This window comes from Branchiostoma floridae, chromosome 6, assembly GCF_000003815.2.
Source record: "Branchiostoma floridae strain S238N-H82 chromosome 6, Bfl_VNyyK, whole genome shotgun sequence".
NCBI classification, from domain to species: Eukaryota; Metazoa; Chordata; class Leptocardii; order Amphioxiformes; family Branchiostomatidae; genus Branchiostoma; species Branchiostoma floridae.
Genome location: NC_049984.1, coordinates 6195352 through 6216071, shown reverse-complemented (window position 1 = coordinate 6216071; position 20720 = coordinate 6195352). Strand labels below are relative to the sequence as shown.

Sequence of the window (20720 nt, the reverse complement as noted above, 5' to 3'; positions counted from 1 at the left end):
TAGCTACATTTTGCAAGACACAGACTGTCATACACAACTATTCCCAAAACGCCATAGTTTGTGATCGTACGACATTTGTGCACCGCGCCCTAGGAAGCCTACAACAAGGATGACGACGACCAAAACCGGACAGTTTCATTTATTACCGGCTTCTAGAGGGCTGTAGACACATCGCGGCTTCCTGTTAAGTGTAAAAGTATGCAATTCAGCCTGTGTCTGATACATACTTTTTGTCTGATCATATTGATCGGATAAACCATTCATTCATTCATTCACTACAGTTTATCCGCAAATCGCTAGGAGTTTTATGACATTATCATCTATCGAGATCGATTTGGTTTTCAAAGATTAGCCATCACCAGCTTGATAACTCTCTGTTGGCTTCCTTCCGGTGACAATATATTTCTTTGTTTAGGCCAATGTATAAGGACAGGCACACTATCCGACACCACATGTTACGTACATCGTACATGTATGATGCTAGTAGTTTGGTCAATATTAACTCAATTGGCTTGTAGTATGGTAGTAGACACGCGTCATGAACCGTGATCTTCTTTTAAATAAAAGCTTGCACTGCGAAGATCAGTTATGTTTCAAATGTTGTGATACTGAGTTGCCTATGAGGTACACACACGCACAGAAAGAGAGACACCGAAATTTGGGACCTTCCTTTTTATTCCCTGTGTCCAAAACCTACAAGCAAAACTGTTATTCCTACTGTGGAAGCTGAGTAGGCTAAATACAGTCATAGCTGTATATTGGTATTCAACGCATGCATTAGCAATTCTAGTTGAAAAGCGATAAATTTCATTAGCATCCAAGAAGCTGTAATTTTTTACTAATAGGGGTGAATACAAAGTGTGTCAGTGAAAGATCGGATTCCATTATTCAATTTCAGAAGACGGTTATTACCACCATTTTAGAACAGTGCATACGTACAGTGAACTTTTTATTCTTCGCCAGGGCGGAGGGTCATGCATGTATATGATTATATACTCTATACATTATGTTAAATAGCGATCTAGCAACTACATCTTATATGTCCAAGTAGCCCAGCGTAAATACATTTGAACAGCAATAGTTCTATCATCATCATCCTCATCATCATCAATAGTTCCATCATCATCATCAGCAGCAGCAGCAGCAATAGTTCGAAAGAGCACTACACCGCGTTCAGTTTCAGTTGACCACTCAAAAAAAACAAATTACAATTGTATGAAACGCTAAAATCAGCAAGTAAGCATTCAGATATAAATACATGTAAGCAGTGGGACCTTTCATCTACAGATGGGTGATGGTCCATCTGGTGTCTTCTTTCTCCCTGTGTAAGTTTAGCTATACCTGTCATCTAAACACCAGGTTCTGCAACTGATATTCCATACTATGGACAGCAAAATAATTATAGTGTATAACCTTACGTAGTAGCCTCATTCGTAGACTTCTAGCACAGCAGCGTTTATTTTGTGTGGGAGCGCTGATTAGCAATTTCAACAAGGGCTCAGGTTGTCCTTCTCCGTTCAACTCCCTCTCGGAATACAGAACCTTAGTCCGTGGTGAAAATCGCGACCACCCCCCCACCCCCCAAAAAACACCCCGCTACCGCTCCGAAAGTCTGCGAAGGATGAGCGTTAACTAAATTTATTTTGAAAGTGTGCGTTTGATTGCTTCTTTATATATGGTTGAGCATTCATATTTGACTTTATACCAGACTTTCTTCCTCTTCTTGTCCTAATCGCCACTCTGCATAGTAGGACTTTTGTAGATGATTTCTAAGGAAGAAAGTCGAGGATGTCCGCGTTTCTGAACTCATTTATGGTCAACCTACCCTCTCGGTAACGTCGTGTGGCCTGAAAATAAGTACAAAGATTATTTAGAAAACAAAATTGAAAGCCGTTGCGTTTTGGCGATGTATTTTGACCTTTTGCACCCCACCCCCCCAACAAGTACATGTTTACCGTTTTCTGTTTTGACATCCTATGTTTTACCTATCATTTGAGTGCTCAATGTACACAGCTCTAAGTATGCAAGCGGTGTGACTCAATTACTGCCAAATGTCCACTTCACATGCATGATTGGCTCTGTCAAGGCGCCTTTACCTATATCTATTTTCGTCTTGTGGTGAATCAGTGTCATACAATTTCCCTTGTGAATCATGCAAATCACAGTTTTGTCTAACATAAATGCAGTAGATAGCGTCCAACTAATGTTTAGACACTTGCCTTCTTACGAATGGCGATGACAAGATCTTTGAACTCCCCGGGGTTATTCTCCAAAAGGTCCTGGTACACCTGGTGCTCAACCAAACGGGTGACTATGTTGAACTCAACCATTTCTAGGGATAAAGGAAAGAGTCAGAATTTCAACAAAAAGGTTTGTTCATCATACCCCCTTTCCAATAGGACTAAAATATGATAGATCGCTCAACGAATTTTATAGGAAAAACGAATCTATTTACCCTTTGTGTGTTTTGTTGCCTTCTCAGTCACACTTTGCGCTTTGTATGATCAAGGAGCTTTTATATCAAAATCGTCTTTGTGACTTCTATACCGCAAGAGACACAAGCTTTGCTGTTGCCTGTGCTACAGCTGAGAAGGGAAGTGAATGATTATTAGAGAGAGCGTTCCAAGAAGCCAGATGGCCACATGGAGTGTCGCTATCTCCTGCCAATCAGAAATGGAAGAAATATGCTTGGTCGTGGCGCTTTTGGAGTAAACAACATCTGGGATCAATGATCACAAACCACCCAGAATTTGCTGCGTTGAAAATACAATTTTATATCTGATATAAAAGCTCCTTGGTACGATATACTCAGTATGAAATCTAAGTCTACACACATCAGCTTTAGGTCGCAGTGAAAGCGCAGAGCAATCGCCGTCTTGTGCGTGTTTAAAAGGGGGCTATTTACTAGTAATAGGTTTTTATATACGGCGTCTATGGCTTATTAGCTCACTGTTAGAGAAGGCTAGTAAGTCGGTCCATTTCCTTCACAAACGTACATGAATAATTCCTGATATAGATGCGTTTTCAATAGAATGGACCTGCCAAATCTCAGCTAAGGCTCACACAGTACACAGTCAAGATGTACCTACCCAGGCATCTGCCTCTAAACTCAATGAGGTTGTCCTTGCATTCACATTCGTAGCCACCAGGAGTGTTCACGCATTCCCGGTTGTTCCTACATCTTGGAGTTGGAGTTGCGCACTCATCGATGTCTACATGTTGGGGAAAAAGGTAAAATCGTAAGTAGCGCATTGTGCCTCATGCCTATGGTGCCAATACGTGCATATGCTATATATATATAGAATACAACACGGTGTATTCCGTATCACCCGCGGGAGGGCTGGGACCCACCTGAGAAAACCCATCTTTTGATGCGAAATGCGCCAGAAGTTGAACAAATTTGGTGCCCTCGAACAAAAAGTGTTGCAACAGCAATGTTCCAACGTCTGAATCAGGTATTCAAATTGTCAACCGTGCCGTATTCGGCCCGTTCGAAACGGTTCGATTTACTCGAAGAAAGCCTGTGTGATACGCCTTTCGAACCTGTGCGATACGGAAGTTATGGCCCGGTCCGGAACACCCGTATCGAACGTTTTCGCGTCACAGGTATGACATGGACATTGCTATCATGATTCATAATAAATATGAAATGAAAAATGTCATATTTACCGGTGCAGGTTGGAACAGCGTTGCTCCATGTTTCGTCACCTTGGCAAGTCGTGGAATCAGCGCCGTTCAGTTCGTATCCACTGTCACATCTAAAGCTGACCTCGTCCTGGTAGGAGGTGGCTCCGGTACGAGGTCTCCGCTTTCCGTTAGCTGGGGCCGCCAATAGCGGGCATTGTACAGCTGAAATGGTCAACAAGCTTTCATTAAGCTTCTTAATCTATGCCAAAACATAGATATTCAGCAACTGGATATGGTTTTGGTCAGACGTTTCAACCGGCATCCACCAGTTTTCGTCAGTGACACTGAAGTGATCTGGATGCCAGGAATTTATGTTTCTCTACAAGTTTGTCAACGTTTCTACTAAAGTAATGAAAACCTCATGTTTTTTCTACTAATGAAGTAATCTAATAAAGAAGAAAATTAAAGTACATGTATTGATTGTATTTTTGTAAAAGGTTCGTCATCTTACAACATATTCTACAATCTGATGGACATAACTAGTATACATCGACTTGCGCGTTCCTGGTTTGGGTACTCGTACGGTCCGGCGGGACTCAGCGCTCCGTCAGTTGGTGCCGTCAACAGAGGGCATGGTATGGCTGAAATGGTTTGAAAGTCTTGTTTAAGGATCTTTAACTTAAGATATGTAAATACGGTGACTTCTTGTTGTAACTTCATTTTCGCTAGAAAGTAACGATAAGTGTCAAACTCATCTTACGTGTGCATGTTGGAACAGCATTACTCCATGTTCCGTCAGCTTGGCACGTCGTGGTAGCATCGCCGTTTAGAACGTATCCCGGGTTACAGGTGAATGTGACCTGGTTCGGGTACTCGTACGGTCCGGTAGGACTCAGCGCTCCGTCAGTTGGTGCCGTCAACAGAGGGCATGGTATGGCTGAAATAGTTTGAAAGTCTTGTTTAAGGATCTTTGACTTAAGATATGTAAATACGGTGACTTCTTGTTGTAACTTTAATTTTCTAGAAGGTAAAAATAAGTGTCAAACTCATCTTACGTGTGCAAGTTGGAACAGCATTACTCCATGTTCCGTCAGCTTGGCACGTCGTGGTAGCATCGCCGTTTAGAACGTATCCCGGGTTACAGGTGAATATGACCTGGTTCGGGTACTCGTACGGTCCTGCGGGACTCAGCGCTCCGTCAGTTGGGGCCGTCAACAGAGGGCATGGTATGGCTGAAATGGTTTGAAAGTCTTGTTTAAGGATCTGTAAAATATGTAAATACGGTGAATTCTTGTTGTAACTTCATTTTTGTTAGAAAGTAACAATAAGCGTTTAACTCATCTTACGTGTGCATGTTGGAACAGCATTACTCCATGTTCCGTCAGCTTGGCACGTCGTGGTAGCATCACCGTTTAGGACGTATCCCGGGTTACAGGTGAATGTGACCTGGTTCGGGTAGGCGTACGGTCCGGCGGGACTCAGCGCTCCGTCAGTTGGTGCCGTCAACAGAGGGCATGGTATGGCTGAAATAGTTTGAAAGTCTTGTTTAAGGATCTTTAACTTAAGATATGTAAATACGGTGACTTCTTGTTGTAACTTCAATTTTCTAGAAGGTAAAAATAAGTGTCAAACTCATCTTACGTGTGCAAGTTGGAACAGCATTACTCCATGTTCCGTCAGCTTGGCACGTCGTGGTAGCATCGCCGTTTAGGACGTATCCCGGGTTACAGGTGAATGTGACCTGGTTCGGGTACTCGTACGGTCCTGCGGGACTCAGCGCTCCGTCAGTTGGGGCCGTCAACAGAGGGCATGGTATGGCTGAAATAGTTTGAAAGTCTTGTTTAAGGATCTTTAACTTAAGATATGTAAATACGGTGACTTCTTGTTGTAACTTCAATTTTCTAGAAGGTAAAAATAAGTGTCAAACTCATCTTACGTGTGCAAGTTGGAACAGCATTACTCCATGTTCCGTCAGCTTGGCACGTCGTGGTAGCATCACCGTTTAGGACGTACCCCGGGTTACAGGTGAAGGTGACCTGGTTCGGGTACTCGTACGGTCCTGCGGGACTCAGCGCTCCGTCAGTTGGGGCCGTCAACAGAGGGCATGGCACGGCTGAAACAGTCGAGAAGATTTTATTACGCTACTTTATCTAAGTTTTACAAGTTCTACTCAAGTAATGCAAACCTTGTTTTTTTCTACTTATCAATTTTTATCGCATATACCTATAGAAGGAAATAGTCTTGGTTGTATTTTGCAAGAGTATCGTATCTTATGACGTCTCTATTCAAAATATGCTACAATCTGATGGACATTTCTAGCATATGTATTAACTTGAAAGTTGTCTTACGCGTGCATGTTGGAACAACATTACTCCATGTTCCGTCAGCTTGGCACGTCGTGGTAGCGGCACCGTTTAGGACGTATCCCGGGTTACAGGTGAAGGTGACCTGGTTCGGGTACTCGTATGGTCCGGCGGGACTCAGCGCTCCGTCAGTTGGGGCCGTCAACAGAGGGCATGATATGGCTGAAATGGTTTAAAAGTCTTGTTTAAGGTATGTGACGTCTTTTTGTCGACGAGAAAATAGCAGCAAAGATACACCTGATTATGTTTTCACCACTATCTAGTATAGGCTGGTGTAAACAACAGTCTTTTTTGTAGAAGTCATTTTTCCAGTGTTTGAATACTGAAGGGCAACCCTTGGTTTTTCTCACCACTAGAATATTGAAGTCTAAAAGTGCATTTTTGCAAGAAATTGCTTTTAGCAATAAGTGTTAAACTCATCTTACGTTCGCATGTTGGAACAGCATTACTCCATGTTCCGTCAGCTTGGCACGTCGTGGTAGCATCACCGTTTAGGACGTATCCCGGGTTACAGGTGAATGTGACCTGGTTCGGGTACTCGTACGGTCCTGCGGGACTCAGCGCTCCGTCAGTTGGTGCCGTCAACAGAGGGCATGATATGGCTGAAACGGTTTGAAAGTCTTGTTTAAGGATCTTTAACTTAAGATATGTAAATACGGTGACATCTTGTTGTAAATTCATTCTTGCTAGAAATCACTGGTAGCAATAAGTGTTAAACTCATCTTACGTTCGCATGTTGGAACAGCATTACTCCATGTTCCGTCAGCTTGGCACGTCGTGGTAGCAGCGCCGGTTAGAACGTATCCCGGGTTACAGGTGAATGTGACCAGGTTCTGATAGGCGTACGGTCCGGCAGGACTCAGTGCTCCGTTAGTTGGGGCCGTCAACAGAGGGCATGGTATGGCTGAAACAGTCGACAAGCTTTGATTACGCTACTTAATCTATGTTTGTTTACAATTTTACAAGGGCTACTCATTAGACAAGTAATGCAAACCTTGTTTTTTTTCTACTTATCAATTTTAACGCTATCTAATATAGAAGGAAATAGTCTTGGTTGTATTTTGAAAGACTATCGCATCTTATAACGTGTCTATTTTACAATCTGATGGACATTTCTAGCATATGTATTAACTTGAAAGTTGTCTTACGTTCGCATGTTGGAACAGCATTACTCCATGTTCCGTCAGCTTGGCACGTCGTGGTAGCAGCACCGTTTAGGACGTATCCCCTGTCACAGGTGAAGGTGATTATGCTCTGGTAGGAGGTGGCTCCGGTAGCGGGTGTCCGCACTCCATTGCTTGGGGCCGCCAACAGCGGGCATTGCACATCTGAAATGGTTAATACAATTTTAAAACCAGAGTCTATTTCTGGACCGAAGATGCAAGAGAGGCGGCTGTTTGTCTAATGTCTGTCTATCATAGTTTGAACACATGATGTTTGTAGATAATTCATATGGTCATTATCATTGACTCAGTTGCCTGGTACAATACCCTCTCGATGCTGTCTTCGCACGTATTAATCGTCTGATGCTGCCAATCAAATACGCTTTCTAACTTTTTGATATGAGCAAATTAGTCGAAAATCCATGATGTAATAAGACGATAACCATAATGGACAGAGTTACCTCTCTCACAGTGAACTCCTTCATAACCAGGAACACAAGTACAGGTGTACCCGTCGACTTCGTCTACGCAAGTCGCGCCATTTTGACATGGATCAGAGGTGCATTCGTCTGTTTTTGTCATTACAAAGAAGAATGTCTAAATTGAAATTGAATAAGTCTAAAGGTATATGAAACATATCAACGTGAAGTGCATTTAGCTTCAAAAATTAGCATAAGATTGAACGGAGGTTGGCCTTTACTGGCTACAGAGGGGACATAAAATTGTGTTTCTGACTTCGACTTCCCGAGGGATGCTACGGTAGATCTGCCGAAGATTAAGTAGGAGTCGCTCTGTGTGCTGGGACATAGTTTTTCAATGTTCATTCTTTAACACACTTTGTAGTAGATCAAAGTACGAAACATTAACGTTACCAAGAAAAATAAAATGTCTCACTTACCACAGCGGTCCTCGACACAACGACATTCCCATACGTTATTCCTGAGCACCAAATCGTAGCCGTCGCCCTCATTGCAGTCCTCACAAGTGATTTTACTTCCCGCTTCGCAGACGCAGGTTTCCCCGTCACCACCCCAACGTTCTCCGAGCTACAGAAGGTTGGATCATTTATATTCATTTGCTGAAATTACTGGCAAGACAATTACAAGGCAAAACCCAACAAGGTTGGCTGATATGGGGTGCCAACACATGCATATAGATTAACAACTCTCATTGAACAACCTCCGATGATAATTATCTCAAATTGTTAACGTATACTTCAAGTAACACAACAATATTAAACTTCAAGAAAAACCTTCTTAGATAAGATACAATTTAAACATGATATGTAGATCATTTGTGCATATCACTAGTATGTACAGAATCCATATCTCCCACAATTACTATAGTTAGTTGTAAGCTGGACATTAGTAAAACATGCATTTCATCATCATCATCATCTGTCATCCTCTTTGAGGTGCATTTATGCAGTGATAATTGGCGGGAGGATTGTTGAAGTTACTCTTATCGTCAATAGCATTACAGAACTTCTCATGCAGACCGATCGTCGTGACCAGCATGACTAACAGTTGGAGTGTATATATTTTTTGTATTTTTTTTTTGCTTTGTTTTCATTTTATTTTGTTTTAAGAAAGGCAAATGGTGATTCATCTGACCGTGAAATAACGTCCTTCATCGTCAGTACAACCGCACTGCTCTTCCAGAACACAGTCTTGTCCACTTAGCAGGAACCCTTCATTGCATTCACAGCCCTCTTCACAGCTACGGTCACACTGGTCCGGAGCGGTCGGGTCCAGGCAGGTGGCCGGGCATGGACTGGTGCAATTGGAGTACGTGCTGTTTGCTGGGCATTCTAGGGCTGTTAGGTAAAGGAAAATGTTAGAAAAAGACAATCCCGTCCCTGCAATAGAAACAAATTTTGATCAGATAATGGATTTAAGGTTTCATGGAGGTAATAATCTCCTACATCACTTAGGCTTCGGGTCATATCACTGACTTGAGACCGAAAGCTTGTTGGTGAGTGCGGTACGGATGTGTGCGGATATAACATGTAAATCTTTGACAACGTACGGCAGAGGTTTTCAGGCCGCCAAGAAAATGGTTCCACGCCAGCTTGCACACAGGCCCTAGCGTAGGCCTCCAGGTTCTGACAAAGTCCTATGATGTCTCCGTTCCTCCCGCAGATGTCGAAGACGCAGGTACTGTAGAACCGTTCCGGACTCTCGGTGTCGTGACAAACACCAAACGGACCGGCATCATCTCTGAGCAGCTCGCACACCAACTCAGCATATTCTCGCACGCCAACGGTACAGTCCGGAGGCTGAGTTGGTCGGGGATCTTCTGGACAACTGAAATGAAAATAAGGTCTACTAGTATTTACTAAAGGACAAAAGTTATTCATCAACAGGCAGTGAACTTTGCCACAGAGAAAGAATTTTGTGGAACTTCCTCGTCCATGTGGACGACGCATATTAACTTGTGACCAAGAGCTGACCAAGTAAGAGAGTCTTTTTAGTGATTATCAAATGTCTATTTTTTGCACAGACAAAAGCAGAATATATCACATAAAAAGAAGAACATGCCAAGCGAAATATGTAAGCCACGGACACGATTAATAGTAATTATGCAGAAAGACATAGAAGTAAATCTGTCAATCAATCAATCTGTACATATATTCAAAAGATCATACGTCTCATTATCGGTGAGCCAACTATTCCCAAAGATGTTTACATTTCCGACAATAGTCCCGTCCGGTATCATGAAGTCGTCAGCCGGGTCGCCGTTGAAGTTGCCGCACAGACCACACATCTGGCCCCGGTAGTCGTTTGGAACTGCCACCTGCAGTACATGTAGTAGTGTAGTTATACATGGTGTTTATATACATACACAGATATACATAATGTCTTGGTTGTCCATCGTGATCGATAATGACCTCTACGTGCCCTCCTCTCATCTATTTTCACTTGCAGGAGTCCGATTCTGGACCTGCAGGGACTTCCGCACTGTTCACAGCTGAACTGGGGCTGACTCTGCTGCCTGGTCACTGCTGCTGCTGCCGCTGCTTTGCGTCTGCGCCTGGCCTCTTCAATGTTAGTTCTGCGAGTCCTTTCGAGGTTTTCCTGTGCAAGCTTCGTTAGCGACCGCCAGCCACTACGGTCTCGTACCTGTGTCTCAAGCTGGTTCGGGGCCATGTCAGCATACCTGATGTTTATTTTTATGTCTTATACTTATATATATATATATCATGTGCATACATGTTTACTGTACCTTTCAATACTCACCAATTGCACCTAGTTAAAGGCACTACGAATTTATCGTAGTCTGAATCCATTTACCTTGATTGAAATGCAACCCAAAATACAAATCCATGTAGCTTCTTCGGTAAATGCTTACCTGACACGGGTAAATCCATCGTAGGAGACGGTTACGCCGTAGTTCACCAGCCATACATGGGCAGAATGTACACCCAGGCTGACCTGGATCTTGTCCAGTGATTTGCTGAAGGGTAGCGAGTGCAGCACGCCGTCCACCTGTTTGGTTTAATAAACATCGTTTTGAGGCTAAAGAAGACAAACTACAATAAAACATATTCACGGTTTAGAATGCGAATGCACAGAGACAGGAATTGTGGGAAATATGTCAAAGATGAATTGAAGCCCCGAGACAAACAAATCACGTTTAGACATTGACAAGTCAGGGAGCTTCACCATTGACATATTACCCACAATTCCTGTATTTGCACATGCGTACACGGATCCGCAAAGGCACTTATTGACCTAGGCGTATTCGATGTATGTTGTAATAAATCTCAACCCCGTCTTCTATGTTTTCCATAACGTTTCAAGAAAAGGAGATGAAGTGCTCTCTAGTCCGGAACTGCATCCGTTAACAAGATTGGTTGCATATTTCAAAATAGATGGAGGACAACCAAAAAGGTTTAGTAGGCAGGTAGGTTGACTGTCATACACAAATCATCGAAGTAGTGAGTTACATAAGTAAACAAATAAACAAATAAGTATTTTCTACAGCTTCGTTGCGATAAAAAAAATAACTAAGGAAAGACCTTTGTGTGCGGCTGCCACGCTACTAACGTCGCATACCTTCACAATACAACTTTAAAAGTGACCGAAAAAAAGGTCGGACTCACCGTAACGACTTTTCCTTGATGTATTCCAATTGTTAATCCGTATGCTTCCACGTATACTTCACTGACAAAGGAAAGGTGTGGCGCCGAAATGAGCGGTTGGTTCTGTGCTTCAACGATGAAGTCACAACTGGTGCCGTAGTCCTTCGCTAAGGTGTACCTGCATGGTCCCTGGAAGTGATGCTCGCCTCCGTCGAACATGTAGTAGTGTGGGTCGCCCCACGCATAGCAAACGGTCACATCTTTGATGGGAATAAAATGCGTTGTTGAAGAAATATACAACCGTTGAGGAATAGTTTCAGCAAGTTGGTTAATCACTATGAAACAAAATTTATTATACATGCAGAGTTGTCATACCGATATAGCCTTTGAGTGACCGTCTGTCACCATTATGACGGTAAATGCTAACTCGTATTTTCGCTGTTTGATAACAGAAGCTACAGTATAGCAAATGGAAGTAAGAATCTATTAAAAAAATCTCACTAGAGCATTCATGTTCCACACAGTAACATCCCCAAACTCCGGCTCTCAGCACCCATTTGTAGCCTTGACCAAACTGATTGCAGGGTTGATCTACTGACGGAGGACCGGTGACGGCATCGCAAGTGATGACGTTCCCCTCTTCGCACTCACAGGCGTATCCAAACTCACTCCAGGTTTCTCCCAGCTGCGAAGGTTTGAATCAATCATCACACACAGAACTATACGTGTTCGTCATTTTACTGCATTTAAACGATGAATACTTTTTGCATTCCAATCTTTCTATTCCAGTTAAGCTCTATTCAACCAAAGTATAAAGTGAACATATGCCAATTATCAATGTTCATCAATGGAGACGTTACTATCACATACTAGTACTTAAACTTACAGGCGATCAATAATACCGCATAAACATTTGAAGAAACGGCAAAATTTAGTGAATGTCAGACTCTTCTGGTTGTACTAAAACGAATCTGACATAGGGCTTAGATTGTAGAAGCACCGAATCAAAAACAACAACGCACACAAAGCTTAAAGAACATTTCAACGACTAAATGTCCAACATTTGTCTGAGCACATGCTTTTTAATGATACTCAGCAAATTCGTACTGACCATGAAATAACGCCCGTATTCGTTCATGCAGCCACACTCCTCTTCCCGAACACACTGCTGTCCACTAAAGAGGAAGCCAGGATCGCACTCACAGCCTTCTACACAGCTTTCCGTACATTGCTTTGGAGCGGTGGGGTCCGGGCAGGTCGCAGGGCAGGAGCTGGTGCATATGGAGTACGTGCTGTCCAAGGGACAGTAGAAAGCTGTTGTAAGGACCAAAAAAGGTTTTTCTTTGTTAGAAGAATGCTGTGAGTTGTATGTAAGATACATATGTGCCTCAAAATGTGCTCAACCCTTCCTCCACTACACTATGCAGTTTATGTGATTGGAATATGACAGAATGGGCAACAGTGGTGGGTGAGTATCTATGCATAGAGGAGGCAGCTAAGACTTAAGACAAACGATTGAAAGAACACAGAAAGGAGGCGTATGTAATGTGCGCACAATAGTCGTGCATACTGGTAAAGGAAGTCACCTGGGAAAGAAAATCTGGAGAACATATCATGCCATTGTATCATGCAATTTTGAAAAAAAATCAGGCATCAGGCTACGTACGACAGCGGTCTTCCGTCCGCCAATGAAACGGCGCCACACCAGCTTCCCGGCACTCGTCGGCGTAGTTCTCCAGATTCTGACAAAGTGCACTGTCGGTTTGCTCCAACAGGCACATGTCAAAGGCACAGTTTTGGAAGGAAGGTTCAGGATCCACGGTGCCGTGGCAGACGGCAAATGGGCCGGTAGCATCCTTCAGCACCCAGCAAGCCGCCTCGGCAGCTGCTCGTTCTTCGTCGGTACAAAGGGCATCCGGAGGATTTGGACATCTGACGGAGATATATTCAATTCATATGAGAAATAAAAATATACCTAGGTTAAGAAGGGAGTCTGTGTGTGGAAGGCCTGGATGGATTGTCTTGATTGGTATGTGATAGGTGTTGTTGAATATTTGTTTTCAATATATCATAATTGACTTTGGTGTACTGAATTTTTTTTTTTTTTGGTGCGCGCGGAACCAGTGGGTATATCGTATACTGTGAAGAAGCATAATGTATTATATTTTTTCGTCCTAAAATTATTGTCTATTGGAACAGGACGAGCATTATGGAGTTTAGTGCTCCGGTACAGTATGGCGTGAGAAAGAGAAGAACATACCAGATGAACAACAAATAAACACACTCACCGTTCCGAGTACGCATGTACAGCGACAGGAATTGTGGGCAATATGTCAAAGGTGGAGGCCCCTGAGATATAAACGAATGTTCGAGAGGAGAACTGTTAACATGTTAGGGGCCTTCAGCTTTGACATATTACCTGCAACTCCTGTCGCTGCACATGCTTGCTCCGAACGGAGAACGTCTTTGAATCACGGATAATACTGATCGTCTAACGGGTAATTCAGTACATCTTATCTTATTGTCAAAAGAACCTACGTCGCATTGGTAACGTTGACGAACCAGCTGTTCCCAAAAATGTTTAGGTCTTGAACAATGAAGCCTTCTGGTGTCATGAAGTCGTCGCTTCGGTCACCGTTGTAGTTGCCGCACAGACCACACATTCGACCCCGGTAGTCACTCGGAACGTACACCTACAATACATGGTAGTATTTAAGTCGTTGCAACTATGTCCTACATTCTTGTACAAATGTGTGCAAATTGCATGCGTTCATGTATACTTTTAGTAATAGAGTTTACCCATGGCGCTTATTCGTCGGATTGCTTATTTGCCATGCAGCATGGCACTCTGGCAGCTGGTGTGAACTGTGCATCTTGAATGAGAATTAATAACTTTGATAACCTCATCCTGAACCACTTACCTTGACGAATGAAACCCCATTGTAGGCGACTTGCACGTTGTAAGTTGTCAGGAAAACCAGGACAAAGCCTCCACTTAGCCTGACTTTGATCTTACCATCCGCCAGGCTGAAGGGAAGTGAGTATGGCTCTCCATTGACCTTATTGATGGAAGAGTAATGCACGTTTGTAAACAGCAAAGCTAAGTGCGGATTTTGCCATTGATACCTTAAACGATGTATTCCAGGAACACAACGACATTGTAAACCCACTGAAATAAGTTTTCCTATAATTGGATAGGTACTTTTTTGTTTGTATATATCCCATCATGGCATCTGTTAGTCAAGATAGCTGTTATTGCTTATGTCGTCATTCATACCACAATGCTGCAGCTGTTAGATTAAAGATGCAGAGTTTTACTGCTAAATCATTTTATAATTACGTAACGATATACTTCCGCTTCCACCAGCCTTCCCGTACACATTTACTGCTAGAATAAAAGTTAAGAAAACCATGATTCACCTTGACTTTCCTACGTTGGTGAATTCCAACAACGAATCCGTGTGCCTCTACGTATACGTGACGCACGAGAGAAACTGCAGAATTTGGGTTTCCACCGCGTCCTACATTCTCTGTTGTCACGTTAAAGTCGTTACTATCGTTACTAACACCACAGTCCATAGCAAATGTGTAGTTGCATTTTCCTTGGTAGTGGTGTTCGCGGCCGTCGAACGTTCTGTAGTGCGGGTCGCCTGATGCCCTGCAGACTGCTGCTTGCAAGGAACATCATGAACAAAACGGTCACATCTTGTTTACTCAAAGACTCCCAGAATGAAAATACTGGTGCTTTGGGTAGAAAAATCAACTTATAATATATATATCTTGACATTACGACTGTTATAATGTCAAGTGATTTTTACGCAAATCAATATAACCGTGAGCTGAATACAAAAAACTTGAACGTCAAAGTGAATTCTAAATAGTGCTAGTAGAGGAATCGACAACAGTACGACTGGGCTGTTCACAGAATTTGCAAAAGCTGATCAAGAAGCACTAGTACAACTTATGTCATAAAGGCAGTTTCACATATTTCTAATATATGTACTACCATAATTAGGGTTTAAGCTATCACAAACCTCTAGCCTGGGCCCCTGCCAGCAAACAGGCCCAAAGGAGCAACATAAGCGCCAACCTCAGATGAGGACGCATGCTGTTGGCTTGGCGTCTCGTCCTTGAGTTCTTCTGTAACATGTCCAACAGGACATTACAAAGCAAAACGTCATAACCTTGCTTTATAAGATGATTAGTATGGATAACAGTACACAAGATCTCACTGTCCAGAATTTGTCACAAAAAGGTAGGAATCTGTAATTCGGTGATCATATCTCTGTCAATTTTTTATCAAACCCATTTTATCATATATCATTATATGGCTTTTTAGTCCCAGTAAAGTTTGTGTGTATATTTTACTAAAATTAGACATATACCTTTTCCTTGTGCTTGGCCCTTTTGTGCATTGAGCACCATGACTGCATGGTTGGTCACACAAAATGCCGAATTCGGAGGCTGTCCTCGTAAAAAAACTTGTACCTTAGATGCCTAGTTGAAGTTAACAACTATAATTTTTGTTGAAATTGTGAGTAGAGACCCAGTTGAATCTGCACGATCAGTTTGACATTTCTCGACTTTGATTAATCACATCTGCATGGCACCTGGGGTACACATTTGTGGCTGTACAAGCATAATGCATAGCCGTATATCAGGTAGAAAAAGTTTTGAAACCTTATTTCATATTGAATTTTAGAACTCTGGCTCGTTTGTGTTATGAGTAAACGTTTGGTAGAGACGCTGTAAATGCCCAAGTTATCAAAATTTGTAAGTACGACATACATGTTTTCAATCAAGAGGTAGAATGCAACCAGCTTGAAAATTGAAATGTCAACAAGTTCATCCCATTGTCCCACAGGTCGAGTATTGTTTGGAACTTTGGCAACCGGTACGTGCTGGTACAGTCTTCGGCCCATCCCTTGTATAATGAGGTGTCGTACGTCATTGACAGGGTGCACAACAGAGCAATTAATGGAATCGTGCCAAGAGAACATTCTAGACATGTAAGGTCTGTTTTTTTTTACTCTTATGAATATTGACGCTTGTGATTTTCAGATTGTCCGATGGCGGCATTTGACACTGAAATTTGTCGTAGGACGAGGTGCCTCAAACACGACTGCCTGTGCTCCAAGTGAAGATACATGTTTGTAGATGATATACATTGTCCCCTAGGTAGAGCATGAGAATTGTTTTAAAGTTTGAGCCCGGTTCACACCAGGAAACGTTCTCGGTGACTGGTACGCGCGGGTACAGTATTCGGCCCATCCCTTGTATAATGAGATATCATACGTCATTGAAAAGTTGAGCAACAGGTGTCGTTCGTAATTGACAAGGTGAACAACAGGGCAAAAACGTGCTAAGAGAGAGAGGGCATTTTAGTCATATAAGGTCTGTTCTATGCCCTCATAAAATAGTGATTAAGTGGAAGCTTGTGATTTTCTGATTATCCGATGGCTCTGGGGTTTGAAAAAGAAATTAGTCGAAAGACGAGGTGCCTAAAACACGACTGCATGAATTGTGTTCCAAGTGCAAAGGTTTGCAGATTATGTCGTCATTCGTTTGAAATACGTTGTCCCGAAGGTAGAGCATGAAAATTGTTTCATTTGTAAGTTTTAGTCCGATTCGTGATCACACCAGGAAACGCTCTCGGTGACTGGTACGCGCGGGTACAGCTTTCGGCCCATCCCTTGTATAATAAGATGTCATACGTCATTGGACAGGGTGAACAATAGAGCAAAATATGCAAAAAGCAAAAAGCCACTTTTAACCGTACTGCTTTGACTTTGTTATCGACTGGTAAGATGGAGCCTGAGATTTTTAGATAGCCAAGGCGTTTCAGGCAAGATGACTTGAACCCAAGGTGACAAGCTTAAGAGCAAAGGTTTGACTTCAGATGATGTCGCCATTCTTTTAATAGATATGTCGGTATAATGACATGAGAACATGTTTTTTAAACTAGTCTCTTCGATAAAGATATGTGTTGGGGGCGACGTTCGCATCCTACAATTAGTACAAGTCTGTGGTGCATCGTGTTCCGTGATTATAAAAGATGACGGGGCGAGGGAAGGAGGGCCGAGGGGAAATTATCACGGGACTTCCCATGTGTCTTGATCTAGTAGGTGCTAAATAAACTTTTCTCAAGAGTTTGACGATTGTACTATCATCGTTAGCTGGTCATTTGTACAATATTGGACTGTATTCCATGATGTATCACCAAAAAGCGTTTTCCCTATGTCAAAGAACTACGTTCGTTTTGATTACTTATTCATGAGACGAGCAACGACTCTAGCCTGGCCTAGATGGACCCCTTCTATGTAGTACATGTATGGCATTAGGCCCAACCCTGCATACGTGCGGTGCACGATGTGTGACGTCAGGAACACGTACTAAGCACTCACTGGGTAGGCAAACCCCAAAGTATGGAAGCCTGCCAAGCGGTCTTGTTTGCACACATAGCTTGGATCTCTTGCTAGCTACCAATATTCCACGGTGCATGCTGCGACAACTTTGAAATTGATCGTGATACATGTATAATGAAGCAAAAGAAAATTATGCTCAAATAAGTGGAGATGTGATTGTGCTCATTGGGGCCAAACGTTTGTGAAGAAGTCATTTTGTAAGATATATTAGGTTCATTTTTTAGTATTGTGACTACTATAATGCGGAATACATATTTGAGAAAATTAAATGATAAGTAAGGAGTGGCGCTCAAAGAGCTGGCGATTCCATCGTGTACAGTTTTTGACTTGTATCTTGTATGTCACCCATTGCGTTGGGCGTATCTGATCATGAAGATTTCATGATTGATGAGGTCATATATCTTCTCAAACAAGATGACCTGCATACAATTAAATATTTGGCGTCGTGGTATCCTGGGGGGGGGGGTATTTAAACCGTATCGGAGGATAGAATCAGTGGTCTAAATTAACCTGCGCATTATGTTCTGGGGGCAGCTGGGTGTAGGAAAGCAGACCGCGGACAAATAGATAATAGTGATAGGCAACACATGACAACAAAAGTACCACAAGTAAAGCAATCTCTATGCGGCATTCGATAACAACTGCTGATCGACGAGATTACTTGGGGGAGGGGTTATGGATAATGATACGAATACCAATGAAAAGTCTTATTTTCAATAGATCAATGAGTTTCAATATTCTATGATTTACGATAACAGCATTGGATGCTAGATATATTTATTGTTAAAAAAGCGCTACAGGGCAAATTTCATTTAAGATAAAACAGCAACCGAACGCATGAATAATCATGCTGAGCGACTGTACCGTGAGTGACCAAATTGGATTTGTTTACAGCCTTGATTTTATAACTTGTATTGCGTCATACGTAAAAGTATGACTTTTAAGTCATACTTTTACGTAAAAAAGACAACAAAATTTACAAAACGTTATTCACAAAAAATGTGAAATTCGTTGAGTAATATTTTACATCTTTGGCAGACCGTTAAGATGCTGACCATTTGAGTTTTTGTCGCGCTGAGAGGGCGCTAGGGTCGCCGGAGACATTCCACTAGAGCAGCTTTTCCTGCCGCGGCGCTCTCACGGCGAACAGCTGAGGCAAATTTGCCATCGCAGTGAGAGCGCCGTGAGACCGCGTCAAGTGGAATAGGGGTATGACACAATTATACTCCAATCAATAAAAACAGAACGTACCTAGTTTTCTTCCGTGTCTTGGGCTAAAATTGCTGAATAAACTTGGACATGTAACGGAGGAAGTTAAGATTGTATCTAAGTAGTTGCTCTATCAAATGTTGTATAATTGTGGATTTCATATATTTGTATATCATTGAAAGCTTCCTTATTACGACAACAATGATGTCCCTTTTTCAGCCTCCTTCACAGACTTCTAGAAGCGCTAGCTTTTATTTTTTGGAAGCGCTTCAGTTCGTGATTTTCAACATAGGCTAAGGTTCTCTAAAGCCGGGGAGTTTTCTGGTGGCGCGAATATTCAATCTCCCGGCAAACTCTCTCTCCCGACATGACCAAAAAAGGAAATTTAGTGCTTTTAGAAGTCTGAGAAGGAGGGTACTTTTTTCTTCTATTTGTGGGACAAACAGCAGAGCTGAAGACCAAAATGAATCGCGAAATTGAAAATATTGCCGCACTTTTCCTCCAACACCGTTTTTTTTAAAAATACGATCCTCCTAAGTTGAACTTTTTTTAAGAGTTTGGTTGATAAAGGTGGTGTCGGCATGGAGGTTTGTCGAAGTACTTGAAAATGAATTACATTTTTTTAAAAATCTAGCAACAAGATAATTTTGGGGCTCTGCATGGGCTCTGGAAGACGAACAGCAACATGAAAATTCTAATGTTTTAGAGCAAGATACATATTTTCTTTGTAAAATTACAAAATGTGGAGATTATACTTTGGTGCGATGACACCAGGAAGAGGGGTATACGGAGCAAAATCTGCAGCCAAATATTATTTTCTTACATGTAAATATTCATGCAGAGTTCTTGTAGCAACCTGAATAAAGTCAAAGTCAAGGTCAACACTCACTTTTTGAGACTCACTTGAAGTCTTGTTGAGTTGTCTGTGAATGTGTCCGATCGAGCTCGAGTGGCTGGACCTCGGCAAACTGCGCATCACACTGTCGCGAGCCAACTTTAAGTCGTTTGACACCGGTCTAACTTGTACGTCAGATGACATACAACACAATCAATCAATCATACATGTATCTTAATAGGTGAGGTCAACCTATTGTTTATCGCTATTTATACACACGGCGATAATGGCTATTAACATGTAGTATGGTTGGTACAGAGCGGGAAAATTGTATATAAATATGTATACATAAATCTACGACAAAGAAAGTTATGTTTCATATTTCAATATGACTGCCAAGGAATTTGCTGTGTTTGAACGTTGACAGGGACAATGGTAGGTCATATCAGCGGATGTAATGACATCAGGGTGTGTGCACTAACCGTCAACATTCTAATGTCAGGATCGGTAGGAAGGTAACGTTACAAGCGGTCATGGCACGTCGCACTTTATTCTTGAAACAATTGTTTTATAGTTCCTCAGTGGCCTTATACCCCGATATCCTCGGACTTACGCGAACGTATATGCCTGACGGATAGAGGAACTGTGTCAGGGTCAGTTTGTTGACTGTTGAACTCACGAAGAGGGATGAGTCCTTGACCTACCAGGTCAGGTTATGTTCAGTCAAAATCCATAATTATCCGAAGCGACTGGCACGAATCACCTCCAGATTGTATCCAGTGAGAACCAAGTATGTCATTTTTTTTGTCACACTATTGTCCTTATTAGTGATTAATGTTGTCATTTCACGCTTAAATTTCAAGTGTTATGAACAAGTTGGAAGTAGTACGTTAAAAACAAAGGTGTCGAGGAATAATTATGATAAAGGAATACGTATATCTTGAGAACATATCAAAAGTCCATTTCGTTTGCCCCTGAAATATTGTGCCCGTTTAGCTTTTACTATGATCGTAC

General features: G+C 42.2%; 1 protein-coding gene across 1 annotated transcript; it reads right to left on the bottom strand.

The window, feature by feature from the left end:
- Window positions 1-279: 279 nt before the first annotated feature.
- On the bottom strand, window positions 280-19842 carry LOC118417553 (IgGFc-binding protein-like). Its single transcript, XM_035823143.1, has 29 exons — window positions 19761-19842; window positions 15272-15377; window positions 14658-14905; window positions 14159-14296; window positions 13776-13930; window positions 12904-13169; window positions 12349-12551; window positions 11739-11922; window positions 11259-11497; window positions 10505-10641; window positions 10075-10312; window positions 9801-9949; window positions 9182-9459; window positions 8767-8969; window positions 8052-8199; window positions 7615-7722; window positions 7139-7318; window positions 6718-6894; window positions 6416-6592; window positions 5976-6152; window positions 5564-5740; window positions 5269-5445; window positions 4974-5150; window positions 4683-4859; window positions 4388-4564; window positions 3670-3849; window positions 3090-3212; window positions 2220-2332; window positions 280-1847 (listed from the first exon to the last, which is right to left on the bottom strand). Exons 2-29 carry the CDS (start codon window positions 15342-15344, stop codon window positions 1770-1772), a joined length of 4857 nt encoding a protein of 1618 aa, XP_035679036.1. The 5' UTR covers window positions 15345-15377; window positions 19761-19842; the 3' UTR covers window positions 280-1769.
- Window positions 19843-20720: the final 878 nt, after the last annotated feature.